Source organism: Dermacentor silvarum, chromosome 1, assembly GCF_013339745.2.
Source record: "Dermacentor silvarum isolate Dsil-2018 chromosome 1, BIME_Dsil_1.4, whole genome shotgun sequence".
NCBI classification, from domain to species: Eukaryota; Metazoa; Arthropoda; class Arachnida; order Ixodida; family Ixodidae; genus Dermacentor; species Dermacentor silvarum.
Window position 1 is genome coordinate 85,631,548 of NC_051154.1, and position 18,810 is coordinate 85,650,357.

The following is an 18,810-nucleotide window of genomic DNA, read 5'->3' on the forward strand; positions in this document are numbered from 1 at the left end:
ACCGGTAGAATGCAATCATTGTACACTTTTCTTTTCAACGACAGTGGCAATCTCCCAGTCAGGATTTGGTGATGCCTGCTGTACGTATGCACTCGAGCCCAATTTTATTCTATAAATTTCTTTCTCATGATCAGGGTCCCCTGTGAGTAATTGACTTAAATAAACGTACTCCTTTACAGACTCTAGAAGCTCACTTGCGATCCTAAATTCTTGTTCCCTTGCCAGGCTATTGAACATTATCTTTGTCTTTTGCATATTAATCTTCAACCCCACTCTTACACTTTCTCGGTTAAGGTCCTCAATCATTGGCTGTAATTCGTCCCCATTGTTGCTGAATAGGACAATGTCATCTGCAAACCGAAGGTTGCTGTGATATTCGCCGTTGATTCTCTCTCCTAAGCTTTCCCAGTCTAAGAGCTTGAATACTTCTTCTAAGCATGCAGTGAATAGCATTGGAGAGACTGTCTCCTTGCCTGACCCCTTTTTTGATAGGCAACTTTCTACTTTTCTTGTGGAGAAACAAGGTTGCTGTGCAATCCTTGTAGATATTTGCCAATATATTCACAGGCGCATCCTGTACTCCTTGGTTACGTAATGTCGCTATGACTGCTGGTATCTTTACTGAATCAAATGCTTTTTCATAATCTATGAAAGCCATATAGAGAGGTTGATTGTACTCCAGAGATTTCTCTATTACCTGGTTGATGACATGAATATGATCCATCGTAGAATATCCATTCCTGAAGCCAGCCTGTTCTCTTGGTTGGCTGAAGTCAATTGTTGCCCTGATTCTATTTCAAATTACCTTGGTGAATATTTTATACAATACTGAGAGCAAGCTGATGGGTCTACAATTCTTCAATTCTTTAACGTCTCCCTTCTTATGGATGAGTATAATGTTGGCGTTCTTCCAGCTTTCTGGTACACTTGAAGTCGTGAGGCATTGCGTATAAAGGGCCGCAAGCTCTTCAAGTATGATATCTCCTCCATCCTTGATTAAATCGAGTGTTATTCCATCTTCTCCAGCAGCTTTTCCCCTGGTCATGTCTTTCAAGGCCCTTCTAACTTCATCGCTAGTTATAGAAGGGGCCTCTATCCTGTTCATCACTACTTCGAATGAAAGTAGCTTGGCTGCTCTGGGCACTGTACAGGTCAGTATAGATGTTTCCGCTGCTTTTACTATGTCATTGAAATTGCTGATGATATTACCATGCTTATCTTTCAGTGCATACATTTTGCCTTGTCCTATGCCTAGTTTTCTTCTCGCTGATTTCATGCTGTGTCCATATTTTACTGCTTCCTCAATCTTTTCCTCATTCTAATTTCGAATATCCCTTACTTTCTTCTTGTTGATCAGTTTTGACAGTTCAGCGAATTCTATCTGATCTGTCGAGTTGGACACTTTCATGTTTTGCCGTTTCTTTATTAGGTCCCTTGTTCCTTGGGAGAGCTTACCTACTGGTTGCCTTGGTGCCTTACCTCCCACTTCAATTGCTGCTTCTGAGATCAACCTAGTTACAGTTTCATCCATTATCTCTACGTTGTCGTTATCTTCCTGTTCTAAATCTGCATATTTGTTTGCGAGCACCAGCCTGAATTGGTCTGCTTTTACCCTTACTGTGTCTAGGTTGGCCTGTTTCTTCATGACTAACTTTATTCTTTCTCTCTTCAAATTGACAGAAATCCTAGACCTCACTAACCTATGGTCACGGCACTTTACCCTACCTAACACTTTTACATCCTGCACTATGCTGGCATCGGCAGAGAGTATGAAATCTATTTCATTCCTTGTTTTTCCATTAGGGCTTTTCCAGGTCCACTTCCTATTGCTGCACTTCCTGAAGAAGGTATTCGTTATCTGGAGCCTATTCCTTTCCGCGAATTCTACCAACATCTCTCCTCTAGTGTTCCTAGAATCGATGCCGTAGTTGCCAATTGCTTGCTCGCCAGCCTTTTTCCCCACTTTTGCATTGAAGTCGCTCATGACTACAGTATATTGAGTTTGCACCTTTCTCATTGCTAATTCAACATCTTCATAAAACTGTTCTATTTTTTCATCATCGTGACTGGAAGTTGGGGCGTAGGCCTGGCTTGTACAACCTTCATTCTATACCTCTTATTCAGCTTTATTAAGACGACTGCTACCCTCTCATTAATGCTGTAGAATTCATCAATGTTGCCCGCTATGTTTTTACGGCTTAAAATCCTACTCCGAATTTTCTATCTGGAAGACCTCTGTAGCAGAGGACGCGGCTGTTAGTCAGCACTGTATAAGCCTCACCAGTTCTCACCTCACTAAGGCCAATAATATCCCAGGCAATACCTGATAATTCTTCAAATAGCCCTGCTAACCTAGACTCACTCGATAGGGTGCGCATGTTGAACGTTGCCAGGTTTAAGAGTGCAGTAAAAAACGAACCAGGTGCCTGTTGCAATGAGTAGAAACAAATACTCCCTACACAATAGGAACTTAACCGTTTTCACATTTACAGTGATGGAAGCGACACTTAACTTATTGGAGCAGATTTCGGAGCACAAAAAATGCCACTTTGGAGCAGCCATAAGTGTTTTCGGAGCAGAAAAAATTTTAGTTTGGAGCAGCTATTTGTGTTTTCGGAGCAGACAGCAAAATATGCAATAGGACTTCTGGAGTTCAAAGCATCACCGAAGCGTCCCGTAAATACTTATATTTATTATGAAACATATTGCACATACAATAATCACAGCAAATTGCAAGAAACAAACAATTAAGAAGATGGATGGTTATCGAATGTGCAGTAAAATGAGCTATATATTTAAAATACCAGTACTTGTGGCAGAAATGAGTTCAAACCAGTAAAGTTAAGCACCACATTATAAAAGTAACCACAGTTACATATAACCATTGGCAAAGCAGCAGTTGATAATCGGTATGAGATCAAAGTAATCTCGGTCACTTTCACATTTCACCAAAATAGTCTGCATGTCAAGTTCAAAAATACAGCTAAATGAGCTACATATTTAAAATGCCAGTTCTTGTGGCAGAAATGAGATCAAAGCCAATAAAGCTGAGCATCACAGTGTAAAAGTAATCAGTCGCATATCACAGTTGCCACAGCAGGAGTTAGTAATCAGTATGAGATCGAATTTCCCAGCGCCGTTTCAGAGCAGTTACTAACAAAAATGACAGTTTAGAGCAGCATGTAGCAGCACTTCCATCACTGCATTTGCAAAGCTACTGCTTTCCCATATAGCATGGGCATCACTGTGCCTAGTGCTGATGCCAAGAAACCTTCATAGTAATGTTTCGGCCTGATTCAACTTACAAAAGTTGGTAACTAGGAACCAGGTGCATATATTTCAGATTTTTTTTTCACTCTCAGTACTTGTACTAAAATATCACATTATTACTTTCATTCATGTTTCATAAGTTTCGCATAAGAATGCTAAAAAATTGTCTGAGCAATTATTACTGCTATTCATCCATACAAAACGCCAGTGATCAGGCTATAATTTTATGTATCACAGTATGTGTTGAGACTACTACGTCTTGAAATAAAATCGTAGAACAAAACTGAAAATGAGCACATTTCTAGCAGTAACAAAAGAGTTAAGGGTGTGTTGCAAAGAAAGGAAGGTGCTGGTATGGTAAGCACTTGTTTATTAGCTTGCATTCTTGTGTATGAGTAGAAAAAAAAAGGATTTCGCTGTGCAGGAGTTCAACATTATACAGCAGTCCCTCTTTCAAGATTTTGCTTGATTTCTGCTGTGTACTTTCCATAGAAACGATCCAGCTTTTTGTTGAACTTCATGTTGCGCTCATTGATGTAATCGATGTCCTCATCATCGTTGAAACGACGTCGCCGGCTGTACTTGTTTCTCTTTTCAATCCTACAAAGATTAAGAATGTCATTATTGGTAAACATAATTTATCCTTGGAATAAAAAAAAAAATAATGAAAACTTACTGTTTTTCAATGTCGTCCACCATGCGGTCTATGCCCTCCTTGGTGTCTTTGTGCAGGCCATGGATGATAGTGTCTCTGGTTGGAAACATTGCCTCACCCCTGCAAAAGATATTCAATTCTTTTTTTAAAATAAAAGTGGGTGCTTAAAGCAGTTTTGCTTTTTTATTTGGGTAAATATACCATTTCACTGCAAGTTAACCACTTTCTGACTGCTGACCGATATGCATATGGGACCTACGTAAATGCAATGCTTGCAATTCTAAAAGTCTCAATTTGGCCGTCTTTTGCAGCCATTTGACTCGTTTCACTACAAGGTAGAAATTTTGGCCTTAACAGGAGAATGAAAGAGTTTGCATAAAAAGTAAATCCTAAAGTTATGGCATAAACTGCAGTCAAAATTCAAAAGCCAGCATCTTTATGACTAGGCCACAGGATTCGCATGTTTTTATTACATCCTATATGTAGACCATTGGAACCGGTGGAAGTGCGTAGTGATTGTTAATGCTGTAGAACTTGCTGCACTTGTAACGTTTCGTGATAATGTGCCATATTCTGCCATTTACATCTGACATGCAAGCAGGAATTCCTTTGGTTGCTGGCAATGAAAATGCACTACAGCAAGGTCAGTACGCACACTACACTGACAAAATAGTTCGATGATGGGATGCAATCGGGGTCCCTCGGCACAAAAGTCATTGAGGCATGCATGCATATATCATGCCAATGCCAACTAGCACTTTTATGCGATTAGCCCATGTGTCACGTCGAATAGCAACTATTCGCTTAAAAAAAGTGAGCACATGGACATTTCCACAGATGCAGCTATGGAATGTGCAAATAGTAATTGACAGCCTTACCACTATCCTTCTCCTTCATGTGCGTCGCATCACATTGCAACAAGTTGCTTCTAAACTGAGATTGCACCAGTCCCCCCCCCCATACACATACAAGTTGATCCATTTGGTAACACTCGGCAGAATCCCAAATGATGGTGAACGACCCAATACCTGCAAGATACTTTGCATATTGAATTTCTAGTGTGTGGGATCTGCAAATTTTTTTTAATGTTGGCTCTCCTTTAAGCAACACAGTTGTTGCTTGCAGTAGCCTATGACCACCGAATGTCTCTCCCAAAAGAACTTGTCCTTATGCAAGTGAGTGTCTAGACTCGCTATACATGTTGTTCTTGGTGCAAAATACGGAGCATGAAGCAAGAGAACAGGAAAAGGAAAGGCACAGAGAAGAGCAATGTATAGTGAAGTGAATGTGCCTGCACTCGTTCACTTAAATTCAGAATAAAGAAAAAAAAGGAATGAGCAGTACTTGTTAATCATGAGCTTGTGTACAGCATTTTCACAAGATAGTGCACTCAAATCAAGGAGTCTTTAGCGCCCCTTGCCTCGGGCCACAGACCACAACTCGTTAGGAAGAGGAAGTTAGCTCCCCACCACGCAGCGTGATATTAAATAAAAAAATAAAAAGAACAGTTTGAAACCCAATGCTGTCGGAGCTGGGTCTTCCTCGCATTAGCTCCTACAAGCCCTTACAATATTAGTTGGGTAGTAGGAATCTGTATCCTGTTGCTTCAATATTTATTTGTCAGTGGCTGTTTTTACTTAAATTTGAGCTCCTGCACACCAAGCACTTTGTGCATTATGCTGCGAGGGTTGTCTAAAAAATGCCTCTCAGCTGCGGCAAGTCCTGCGTGGGCCAAACAGGCTGATGTCTAAATGACTGTCGGAGGGAGCTTTCAAATAATTTCATTAAATTGGAAGGTGCACACCTTGGCATGCACTGTAAAACTTGCTCATGCAAGCTTGTGCTTTCCACATGTTAAGATTCTAGGCAGAAGTGACAATAAAACAGCATGTGAGCTCATGTATGCTCATGTTATCAAAATGAAAGGTCCTGCACGTGCCAGAGACAAGCCGATTGTTTTATATTCTGCTGAGATGGACTTGAAACCAATTCGTTACATTATTGATATACTAGCGCTGCCACATCCGAGTCTCGTGTTGCACATGCGCAAAAATTGCACTCAATATACTGTCCTTTGAATCATTAAATCAAATGGTAGTTGACGCTTTGTGTGTGCAGGGGTGGGACTGCCCAAAGTCTTTTTGGAGCAATTTTCGGAGCAAGTAAAATTGCATTTTGGAGCAGTTTGGAGCAGACAAAATTCCATTTTAGAGCAGCTTGGAGCAGACTAAAGTTCATTTTGAAGCAGTTTGGAGCAGGCCAATCTGAATTTTGGTGGAATGGAATATGGCAGAGGACTTCGAAACCACGACGAAACACAGCATAAACTAACACGAAGTGCGTAGTAGAAGCACACTATTTAGCTATTGCGTAATAGAATATGGGAAAGTGAGTCGAGCGACAGCACGGCGCATGCTTTCCTGTAAAGCCGAAAACACTGGTGGCACTGCGATCGAGGTATATGTTACCGTGCGACGCTCATGATGATAGCGGAAAATGCTCTCAAATTATGCGGTCCAGTCGACACGGTAACATAACTTCCGGGTAACCATATGTCACCGCAGACCCAGAGAGCCAGACTCAACCCTGGGCTGGTATAATGTAAAACTATTTCAATTTGTTTTTATTGCAATGGCACTTGGATGGACACTCCAGGGCATTTCTGCCGTCGTCGTCACCGTGATGCTCTGTATAAAGTCCGAGGGCGATAACATCGTCGCCATGCGCCGATGATGGCGGACCAATCACAGGAGTAAAGCGGGGAAGATGTGCATCGTTTTCCGTCACGCGCAAGGCACCGGGGGGACGGCACAGGTGGGAGGGGGTTCTAATCTGGCAGCTGTATCCGGGCTGATGTATCTTGAAAGCTATCTGCGACAGGGACAGAGTCCGCCGCGCGTTGGGTTTTCGCGGCTTGGTTCGCGTCGAAGCAAGGCAGAACCAAGGTAAATTCGCTCGCTGCTGCTGCTTCCGTGCTTCCTCACTCTAGCGATTTGACAGTGAGTTTCCGCAGTCATAGAGTGAGATGTTCTTGTGTTTGCTTGTGCACACCTGACAGCATGCTTGTTAATTTAGTTAGGAAGCGAATGTTTACAAGTTTATACAGCCGATGAAACCACTATCTTTACTTTGTGCTTTGATTTGTTACCACAACCGATGCTTTGCCTTTTGGGTGAAACTGCGAAATTTTTTGGCAAATCCGCCATTAGCCCATCGTGATAGGTCGAACTGGCTGAGCCTCGTTCATATGGGCATAAAAGCAGATTGGAAAAGTTTCACGTTATACCAGCCCTGGGGAAAGAGACGCCCACCCGCTGAACTCGCTGCAGCGTGCGCCTTCCTAAAATCTAGTTCACTCGCAGCGCTCTCAGCCTACTTTTCGTTGTTTTACCCCTCAGCTAGGGAGCGCCGAGCCGCGCCGCTCCACCCATTGAACTATATTCTAGTACAGCCGCCCTGGGAGTCCCGACAGCAGCGACAACAGCCTAAAGTGGCCACGCGCCTAAAAGTCCAGTGTTATAAGTGCGAACATAACGAGAAACTGCGGGAGACGCCGTTGCGCAGTGTGGAAAATGTCAACAGCTGCACTCGTTGTCGGAGAACGAATCTGCTTGATGTTTGTGGCCACTGCCGGAGCACACATGCCGAAGCCATTCTGGCGCAGTGTGGCACAATTTGGGTCAATTTTCTGTGTTTGGCACAGGAGTCCCACCCCTGTGTGTGCACGTGTCATTCCTTTGTATTTGTATGTCTCCTCTTGCGAACCAAAAACGATGTTTAACAGCTGTTAAATTTTTAATCTCACGGGAGCGTTGACTGACACAACACCATGTCATGGTGGTGACGGTGCACACCTGTGAAATCAGACAGCTTTAGTATAGCTTTTTGGCTGTTTATGTAGATGTATGCGAAATGGCTATGGCCATGGTATATATGCATGTTCTGAATGAGATATTCAATAGCGTGCTCCAAATGGCAAACGCACGGCTAATGCCAAATGCTGTGGCACCATCTGGAATTTTGAAATCAAAGCACTTTCACGACAGCTTTGTAAGTGTCTGGCAGCATTATACATATGGCTGACCTCAATAATGATGACAAAACGTCACTAAAAGAGACCTAGTGAAACCAAGAGACAAGACCAAGTGAAAGCTGATTTTACCTCTTTCGCTGTTGTGATGAAGAGCAAGTAACTATGCCAAATTCGGATTGAAGCGGGAAGCCATAGCACCGCCATGTTGTTACACTAGCCACACAGAGCCTGCAAAGCTGACTCCTAGACTTGGTAAGTGCACAGAACATCGCTCATCACAGCTTTCTGTGCATGCACATTTTGGACTCACTATTTTATAGCACATGCAAGACATTATTGTTCACTATACTAAAATTGTCCATTAGCGAGGGTAAGTGCATGCATACATCGCATCCTCTTGTGTGAGCATGGTTGGCTAAGCTATACCATTCAGCTCAACATAGTTCCTGCGACATAGCCCCTCCGCCTGCCATGTCAGTTGGTGCTCCTGCAAAATTATTACAAATTTGTACAGCTGTACATGAAAAGCTTAACTGTTCTAAAAGTTGCAGTTATAAATTTTTATGTGTCCTGATGTATCTGCAGCTGACGCCATTAGTGACTCAGTGTTCATTAAAGGGCCGATTCATGGCATGTAGTGACACCGCATAACTCGCTGGTGAGGAACAGAATTGTCCGTCACTACATGTTTTCTAAGTGAAAGTTACGAAATTCTAACATGTCTGACATTGACTATGAGAGGGTTGTACTGTAGTTTGTTTCAACTGATTCAGTGATGTGATTGGCCGAGGCCGTTCTGGAGCAGCCAAAAGTTTGTTTTGGAGCAGAAAAACTAGCTTTAGGAGCATCTAAATGTATATTTGCAAGTTGAAAAATTGCCTTTGGAAGAAGCAAGAGAGCTTTCAGAAGGAGGAAGCAAGCATGTAAAACAAGCACATTTTTACCAAGAATCATTTAGCTCAACATAAAGTTGTGGTGTTAAAACATGCGAATCCCATGCATGATGACGAAGTAATGACGCCGACGGTGTGACGACGATGGCATTATGACAATGGGATGACAATTGTATGAAGACGATGGCGTGATGAAAATTAAATTACGAAGCTGGGATGACGATAGTACGACTACTACAGCGTCACGACGATAGTATGACCACAAACCTCTCTAATCTCCACTTTAGCTTTCCAGTTTGCAGGAGGCTGGACGCTAAAATGGTGGAAACACTGAGATGGAAATTAGGGGAACTGGACTATGGAAGAGCATTAGGAGTGTGCAATGCTCGATCGCGAAGCTACACCAGCCGAAAACAGCAAAATGCCAGCAGTGCAACAAAGAGAAACAAGCTCAGTAGCATGTGCAACGAGTTGCCCCCATTTAACAAAATTTTCGGCCATCATGTATGCCCACTTGACCAAACCACAAGAAAGTAATTATATCGAGAAAAGGCTTTGCTGTACCAGCAGAACGCTTTTCCATAAAGTGTTATTTTATTACTAAGAAAGCTGTGTGCTCTCACCTCTTAGTTTTGAAAGTGCCTTTCAGCAATGGCTGGAGCCACCACGTTTCAAGCGCGTAGTAGCCCCACTCTCGTGCCCACATTTTACTTATTCCGTGCGCACACACGACGAGTGCGTGTGACGAATGTTACTTGTTAGATTAGTTATGATTAGTCATTAGGTAGCTATGTGCTCCAAAGTGGCTCCTTTTGGAGCAGTTTGGAGCAATTGGAGCAGCAATCACATCACTGCTGATTACCGCCTAAAAGTTAATGCCCTTAACAAAGAATCTATGCATAATGCTGGAGTTACTGAAATGAGGGGAAAGAGTGCTGCACTTGTGAAAAGTTTAAGGTGATGTGCAGAAAGTGTGGCTATACTCTGAGATGTAACATATAAAGAGGTGTAAAGACCTAATTTACTACATATAGGTAGTTCCACATCAGTTAGAGACATGCCTATCTCCTCATTTAACACGCCACAATAACTATACATTAAAACCCTGTTAACTCGAAGTTGTAAAAACCGAGAAAATTTTCGAGATTTACGAAAGTATAAGTCCCTGGCCACGCATAGACCACACATAGGCTTTAGAAATAGGAGCCAGTAGGTGCTAAATTTCCTGCAAAACTTCAGTATACCAGGAGCGATATTTTGGGTAAATCACTTTTGCCAGATATTGGCGACTCAGCACCCGATACACTGGGCGTCTATGGGCAACAGCAATCCTAGCACACAGCCAAGCAAACGCTGTTGCACGTATACCAAAAAAGTACATCAGCCAAGAATATTGGCAAGGAATAGTGCCCCAGAGCCGCTATTTTGTAGTGATGCCTTTAATGTCATAATGCCTTTTCGCGCTTTGTCAGTGGTCAGAGCGACGGCCTGCTCGCGTTATCAACGTTGATATCGTGAGCGGACCGTCGCTCTGACCACTGACAAAGCGCGATAAGCGCGAAAAGGCATTATGACATTAAAGGCATCGCTACAAAAAACCGGCCCAGGCCTGCAATATTGTAGCCATGCCTTCTGCTAGATTATATGCCAATCTTTTCTTCGCTGTTCTCGGCTGGCTTATTGTATTGATAACAAGGGCAGAGCATCGCTATGACCACTGACGAAGCAGATAAGAAACGGCATTGAAAATTCCTTGTTAAGAAATGGCATCAGAAATTCCTTGTCTCAGCTAATGTAGCACGCAGATCCACTAATGCAGAACACAGCGAATAAGAAAACTGACGACGCTCCATGCACATGTGAGCATGCATGTTGCGGAGGTCACGTGTACCTTCTCGCACTTCTTGTCAGGGGTCAAAGCGATACTCCACCCACATTATCAATGACATCACAGACAGCCGTGAACAGAGGATGATAAGAATGGCATAGAATCAAGCGGATTTTGCTAACAACTTGCGGTCCTGTCACTTTTTGGTGATATTGAAGCTGCACACAAAGTATGGAAACCTTTGGGTAGTTACTCTTTCCCGACATTTTCACAGTCACAATATCCGGAGTAAGGCACAAAAGCATTTTGAGATAAGACGTCAAAAATACATGGAGCTGACACCGAGCCAGGAAAAAATTCTGATTTCACAGACATTTCAAGATATCAGAGTTTGGAGTTAACAAGAGTATACTGTAGTATGCTGCTGTTGAGCATGAGGTCGTAGGGTCAACTTGCTGCTACATTCTGATGGAGGCTGAGTGTAGAAAAGCTTGTATAAGGTTTCAGTGCATGATTAAGAATTCCGTGGTCAAAAGTAATCCTGTTTCCTACACTTTGGTGTTTTTATAGCTATAAATGTTGCACAGGGATGCTAAACCCCAGAAATCTTTCATTTATTTGATTAGAAAAATATCTCAAATCTGCTGACTTTTAATGTATCTGACATGATTTGGTGTTAAATAATGCTTAGCACTGCCTGCCAAAAGAGAGTACAAGCAACAGCTTGATTTTAGCGAGTTCGTTCATAATGAAGGTATAAAATCTGTACTGTAGCCATTTAGCCGTTCATTGTAATTTTTGTCCACGCACTCTATTGTTTAGTAGTACCAGGTTTCTGTAACATGCAGAAACCAAAACAGAAAGAAATTGTATAGAAACTGTATAGAAAAAGCAAAAGATAAGTGTGTCGGTGTGGTGTAACTTAGCCTATCAAAACATGATTTTTTTAAAATAAACACCTGAACCTGTAGTGCCACCTGTGCGGATGCCTGTCAATCAGTTTTTTTTTTCTTTCTTTATCGACAGATTATTATTGGCTGTTGCTTCTTTTGGTAAAGTTGGCAGTCAGCAATAGTCTTGTGTGCATTTTTTCTGTCCTCGTCCTATAGCGCTGCTTCAATACACCTCCATGAGTACAAGCACTGCTTAGGTAGAATATTCCCAATGTTACCATGTACCATTGAAGCCCGACATAAAATAGGTATAATTGAAACGTTTAACAGCGCCAAGATATCACATATAAAACAAAAGAAAGTTTGGGAAATGGAAACAACAGCACTAACTTCAAATTAGTGATAAGGGGATTTACTGACGGCAAGCGAAAAACTAGCACAGTCACAAGAGAGCAACGGTCTCGACGCCAATATCTCGTGATCTGCGCTCACGCCCTACATCTATGAGAGTGCCCCGCTAATGCTTGCTCCCCGTTCTTCTTCACTACCATAACCCCGGCGGTGAAGGGGAGCCATGCTGGCGACTCAAGGTGATGAAAGGATGAGAGGGTCGTGATGAGGCTTGATGCGGCTGACGTGGACCGTGTCGCGACCAAGACGGTGCATGTCCGAGGAGGGGTTGACCGGTTCAATGACAAAAGTGACGAGAGACCGGCGCTCGATAACGCGGTATGGCCCGTGGTACTTGGCAGCAAACTTGGGAGTGAGGCCAGGAGAGTTGAAAGGTATTCGGAGCCAGACGAGGGATCCAACGGCAAAACTCTGAACATGCTGATCGGTGTCGCGGCGATCTTTCTGGATGGCTTGGCTATCGGACGTGAACAAGCAGGCCAGTTGACAACCCTCTTCTGCATGCTGTGCTATGTCAGAAATTGGACTGAATTCGGAGGTGTCCGGGCAGTACGGTAAAATTGTGTCATATAAAAGAAAAATTGTGAAAAGCCTGTCGTAGACTGTGTCGCGGTGTTATACGCATAAGTCACGAAGGGGAGAACGATGTCCCAATTGGAATGATCAGAATCAATGTACATCGACAGGATGTCACCGAGCGTGCGTTAGAAACTTTCTGTGAGGCCACTGGTTTGAGGGTGGTAGGCAGTAGATGTGCGATGAACAATACTGCACGAGCGGAGGAGCTCTTGAATAATCGCTCAGCAGTTACCGTGGTGCACCATGACGGAGTATGAAATGGCACAATATGAAGGAAACGATGTCACGAGCACCAGCCGCAGGGAGAAGAGCTGTTTCTGCGTATCGCGTGAGATGGTCCACCGTGACAATTATCCAGCGATTGCCAGCTACAGAGCACGGAAGCGGACCACGAAGGTCGATTCCAATGTGTTCAAAAGGGCAGGCAGGACATGGTAAAGGCTGCACCTGACCGGGTGTATAGTGAAATGTCTTCTGTTGTTGACATGCGAAGCCGCTGATACGTTTTCAGCCCGCTGGCGTGGGCATGTTGCGGATCAGCATGGAATTATGCACACACATTGGCTCGCAAGTGCTTAGGTATGACCAGCAGCCATTTACGTCCGTTGTCCTGGTAGTTACGGCGGTATAAAAGGGCATTGCGCATTGCGAAATGCATGGCTTGGAGACGAAGGACACGGGGTTGGCTAGCGGGTGAAGAGGCGCAGAGAACTTTCAAAAGGGATGGGTCCTTGTGCTGTTCCAACGGCATGTCGGTGATGGTGAGAGCATCCAGGGAAAAGTCGACCGCTGAACGGGGTCCTACTTCGGATTGAGTGCATCTGCGTCAGAATGCTTGCGCCCGGATCAGTAAACGATGCGAATGTTGAATTCTTGAATACGAAGAGCCCATCGACCGAGACGACCAGAGGGATCTTTGAGGGAAGACAGCCAGCAGAGTGCATGATGGTCAGTTACAACGTCGAAAGGCCTGCCGTACAATGTATAGGGGCGAAATTTTCCTAACGCCCATACAATCGCGAGGCACTATTTTTCGGTGACCGAATAATTCGCTTCTGCCTTGCTGAGGGCGTGGCTTGCATAGGCCACAGCGTACTCAGGGAAGCCGGGCTTGCGTTGCACGAGAACGACACCAAGACCGATACCACTGGCGTCTGTATGTATTTCGGTTGGCGCAGCAGGGTCATAATGGCGTAGCACAGGTGGCAAAGTAAGTAGGCAGCGCAGTCGCAAATATGTCGTCGCAGGCCGGTGTCCAGTGGGAAAGGTTGCTGGGGCCGATGAGGAGCTTTGTAAGCGGTGCGATGATGGAGGCCAAATTTCGGATAAACCGACGAAAACAGGAGGCAAAGCCGACAAAGCTTCAAAGTTCTTTGATGGTACAAGGCTTTGGAAACTTGGCAACAGGACGTACAGTGTAGACCGCTGATAACGTAAGTCGCCGGAGTCACGAATATCTGCACTATAACCAAAACGATTTTATTGCGATAGCAATTATATGGACACTCCTGACGCATTTCTGCCGTCGCCGTCGCTATTGCCATGAGGTTTCGTATGAAGTCCAAGGGCAATAAAATCGTCACCGCGCGCAGTATGCTGCATGTGCGAGTGAACGCGTGCTAGGGTGAACCAGTGATAGCGGCTGAATCTCGTGCACGCAAGGCTACCGGGGGATGGGGCTCTACTCCGTCGGAGTATACTGCGGCTTTAGGGAAGCGTTCGCCGTTTCGGTTGACTGCCGAACTTCCAGGCAGCCGCATTATATAACTGGTATTTCGTCTCCCGCAACTGCACAGTAAGCGATATGCGTATACATAGAGTGCTATGGGAAAATTCACGGGAGTCTGAAAAGACCGTATTATATCCGGTCCTGAACTATATCGGTTACGTTATAAGTGGTCTGTACTGTAGTTTGTCCGGGTCAAGGAGAATGCCATCTTTGGAGACGACATGGCCGAGGATGGTGAGTCGGCGAGCCCCAAAGTGACATTTCTTCAGGTTGAGTTGAAGGCGTACATTTGTAAGGCAGCGTAGGATTGTGCGTAAACGAGCGAGATGTGTGGCGAAATCGGGGGAGAACACAACGTCATCCAGATAGCACAGACATATCTTCCATTTCAGACCCGTGTAAAATGCCGTCCATCTTTCGTTCGAATGTTGCCAAAAGGCATCACGGTAAATTCATACAGGCCATCCAGTGTGACGAACTCTGTCTTGGGACGATCACACTCTGCCATAGGGACCTGTCAATATCCCGATCACAAGTCCAGGGAAGAAAAAAATTCGGCACCTTGAAGGCAATCGAGGGCGTCGTCTATTCAAGGAAGAGGATAAACATCTTTACGAGTAATCTTGTTGAGGTGCCTGTAGTCCACACAGAATCTAATAGAGCCGTCTTTCTATTTGACCAGTACAACAGGAGAGGACCAGGGGCTGCAAGAAGGCGTAATGACTCCGCACTGAAGCATGTCGTCAACTTGCTCCGTAATGACACGATGCTCCGCAGGTGACACATGGTAGGGGTGCTGTCGCAAAGGAACGTGAGGCCCAGTGTCAATTGTGACCAACTGCCTTAGTTAGGCCAAGTGACGCTTGTGGTAAGTCACAACGAAGTGCAGAAGTCGTGCAGAAGGGCAAGAAGCTGCGTCCGTTCAGCCGGAGCGAGGTCGCTGTCGATGGAACGGTGAAAAGAATCCGGGAGCACGTCGGACGTAAGGTGAGGGGTCAGCGCATTCAGCTGATGTTTAGTCTCAGGCTCGGAGGGATCAAGGGGTACGATAACATCAGCATCTACAGGCTGAACATGGCCAAGCATTTCATTACGGTACAAAGTAAGAGGGCCTGAGTTGGGGTTGCAAACAAGTAGTCCGGGATTGTCCTGATGAAGTACGAAGATGGCAAAAGGCAGTGACGTATTGTGGCGGTGACGAAACATGTCATATGGCGTAAACAGAACGGTGGCGTCAGAAAGGACGGCACAGCAAACTGGAACAATGACGGCATTCTGAGGTGGCAGGTCAGTTTCGGCGGTGACGACAAGCTTTCTATCCCCAAGACCGGCCACATGGTTGGAAGGCGTCTCAGGAAAGAGAGCTCTACCTGAGCACAAGTGCAGTCGATAACGACGTGATTACGGGACAAAAAAATCCCATCTGAGAATGAGGTCATAGGAACATGAGGCCAGCTCAAAAAACTCAATGCTCTAGATCACTTCTTGTATGAGCACCCTGGCCGTAGACGCTCAACGGGTTGAATATACTGTGCGCTCGCAGTACAGAGAGAAAACCCTGAAGGTGGCGTCGTCACTTTACGGATGGAGCGGCAAAACTTATGGCTCAATACAGAAATAGTGGCGCCAGTGTCCACAAGCGCAAGAGTCACTACACCTTCAACAAACACTTCAATAACATTAGCGGGGGACAAACACTGGACCGGCGACCAGCACTGGACCGGTGATGCATAGGCAAAAGAGGACGGCGGCGTGGTGAGGGCGACCGATGAACAGCAAAAGGTTGGGCATCGGAAGTGGGCTGGGGATCACGGGTGCATTCTTCAGGTTCTCGTTCTGGCTGCGTGCGATAGGGAGGTCGGAAGGAGTAGTCAGGATATCTTGGTGTACCCATGGTCGCCACGAAGCGCCGGAGACAGAAGCGCGCAACATGACCCAAAATTCCACAAGCATAGCAGATCGGGCGGTTGTCTGCAGTGCGCCAAGGATTTGCGTACTGTGGCTGCGCCCCGAAAAGCAGTGTCGCTGGCGGTCGAATTGGTGGTTGAGGGGTCAGTATTGGCAGAGGACGTGGCTTCATGACGGCATTCGTATACATCAGAGGCGCGGCGATAGGAGTCGGCAGAGCAGCAAACGGCACTACAAATGATAGCGGCGCGGTGAGAGCAGGCGGCTGACAGGCAGACGGCAAAGCCTTGGTGACCTGCTCCTGTATCACTGTCGGATGGTTGGAGTCAGACAGGGCATAGGCACTTGCACGGTTGGAAATAACAAAAGCTGTTGAGCGACTTCCTCACACACAAGCTCCTTAATCTGTGACAGGAGCGCAGTGTGGTCGCCGCCGATGGTCAACGGAGCGAGGGAATCGTCTGTTGACGTCTGCCGCCGAGCTAGGACACGCTGCTTACGTAATTTGTCGAAGCTTTCCGGCACAAGGTCACGAGTTCAGACACAGTGCGCGGGTCCTTGGCCAGCAACATCCGAAAGGCGTTGTGGTTTATGCCTTTCATGATGTGCGTTACCCTGTCTTGCTCAATCAGAAGGATTCACGTGCTTGCAGAAGTGAATGATGTCTTCAATATAGCTCGTGAAGTTCTCGCCCTGCTGCTGTGCACACCCGCCTAGGCGCTGTTTAGCGCAAAGCTTGCAAACTGCGGGGCGACTGAACACTTCCGCAAAGCTAGTCTTGAAAGTAGTCCAAGTGACAAAGTCAGACTCATGGTTACGAAACCAGAGGTTTGCGACGTCTGTTAGGTAGAACAGGACGTTGCATAGTTTCATAGCGTCGTTTCACTTGTTGTGCGCGCTCACCCTTTCAAATGACGATAGCCAATCTCGGTCATCAGTGCTACTAAAGAAAGCGGGATCACGCTGGCGCAGCAGGCTTGACACGATGATCGACGGAGATTCGCGCCTTGCTGGGTGGCATCATCGGGCATTGTCGGAGCTGCGGTGGGCAACGTCCGGCTTCGGAGTTCCAGGTTTGAAGAGGGTACCCAATGCCTCCACCACTTTGATAAGGGGATTTACCGACTGCAAGTGGCAGGCGAAAAACCAGCACAGTCACAAGAGAGCAACGGTCTCGGCGCCAATAGCTCGTGATCTGCACTCACGCCCTACATCTATGAGAGCGCCCCATTACTGCTTGCTTCCTGGTCTTCCGTATTACATTAGGAACACTTATTAAATACTTTTACTGACCATTGCATGCAAGCTTAAGAAAATAGTTCGAAATTTTTTTTATCCCTGAAATGTCACATTGGCAACTTAGGGTGCTAAGCATATTGTCTAAAGACTAGTTCTATTTTGCCTTTATGTCACTCCTACATGGCAACAGCACCACGAGTAGTGAAGGATGTGACACCTCTTTCACAAAGCAACTAGAGAAAAAATTGTAAAACAGATGCCACTCATTAAATGCAACTTACATTTCTTCCTTTTTTCTTTCGTACTGATCGAAGTCTGGCTTGATTTGCTTCACAAGACGTTGGTACTGCCGGACAGTTGCTGCCTCATAATCTGCAATAATGTGAGCAGAATGATCTTTATTTGCTCGTGTTCGAAAAGGGGCTTTTCATATGGGCATATAAACCAATCAGTTATGTCACATAATAAATCGAAACACGACAAGTTCACAGGAAGATGGAGGCTTGAAGTGTTTTAACAGTGGTCCAACAAGGAGTGTAGTTGAAGCCAACGTTTCAAAAAGGGGACTTGTCTTCGTCAGGGCAAGACATACCTGAGAAACCAACGTCGGGGTTTTTTCTTTTCTTCTTGCGATCCATGCGTTCTGCTTCATCAGCACTGACGTTCAGCAGTTTGATCCGCGAGTAGTCTTCACCTCGCTTAGCAGCATCCTACAAGCGAAACCACGAATATTATGGCGCAAGCCTCAAGTAATGCACACTTTCTTCCACAGCACGGCTAACAGACACTAGAAAAACTTGAAGAAACTTCCATTTATTATGAGAACGCCAGTTACCTCATACTTCTGTTCCTCTTCCAGTTTATACTGTGCCCACTTTTGCTTGTTTTCGCAATTAGTTGGCAGTTTTGATTTCCTATCCTCTTCGATTACTTCTTTGTGATTCAGCGTTCTGGCTTCATTCTACAAAGCAAGCAGCAACTAGTTAGCAATTTTCACAGTATGGGTGGTTCATATAAGTGAAATTCCTTACAACTTCAACATGCATCCAGCAAAACAAGCACATTAACAACAGCATTACGACGCGCATTGCTCACCCGTCGCATGTGAAGAGTGCGTAAGCGCTCCAATAGCTCCGATCGCTTACTCGACGTAGATGAACAGGGCTGTCCGTCTGACATTGTAACCGGTGAAGTTGTGAGATGCAAAGGGCACTTGTTACATTAGAACACGGCAAGCAAGTGCATGTAATAACAAGCCTCGCTGTTACGACTGCGCGCGAAAGAGGGCGAGAGTTGCTGAGAGCAAAAGAATCGAAAACATTTTTTCCCCTTCCCCCATGCATAAAAAGTAGAAGAAAGGAAAATAACGAAA

The 18,810-nt window shown here is 45.2% G+C and overlaps 1 protein-coding gene across 1 annotated transcript; it reads right to left on the reverse strand.

Annotated features, from left to right (window-relative positions):
• Positions 1-3,620: 3,620 nt before the first annotated feature.
• LOC119431764 (pre-mRNA-splicing factor SYF2) lies at positions 3,621-18,766 on the reverse strand. Its single transcript, XM_037699234.2, has 6 exons — positions 18,534-18,766; positions 18,274-18,399; positions 18,031-18,148; positions 17,720-17,810; positions 3,947-4,045; positions 3,621-3,870 (listed from the first exon to the last, which is right to left on the reverse strand). The coding sequence occupies exons 1-6, from the start codon at positions 18,615-18,617 to the stop codon at positions 3,705-3,707; spliced, it is 684 nt and encodes a 227-aa protein (XP_037555162.1). The 5' UTR covers positions 18,618-18,766; the 3' UTR covers positions 3,621-3,704.
• Positions 18,767-18,810: the final 44 nt, after the last annotated feature.

Excerpts from the sequence above, each read along its gene's own strand:
- LOC119431764 (XM_037699234.2), bottom strand. The coding sequence starts at position 18,617 with ATGTCAGACGGACAGCCCTGTTCATCTACGTCGAGTAAGCGATCGGAG. Across the intron at positions 18,149-18,273 it reads AAGAGGAACAGAAGTATGAG|GATGCTGCTAAGCGAGGTGA; the intron begins GTAACTGGCGTT and ends TTTCGCTTGTAG. Across the intron at positions 3,871-3,946 it reads GTGGACGACATTGAAAAACA|GATTGAAAAGAGAAACAAGT; the intron begins GTAAGTTTTCAT and ends TAATCTTTGTAG.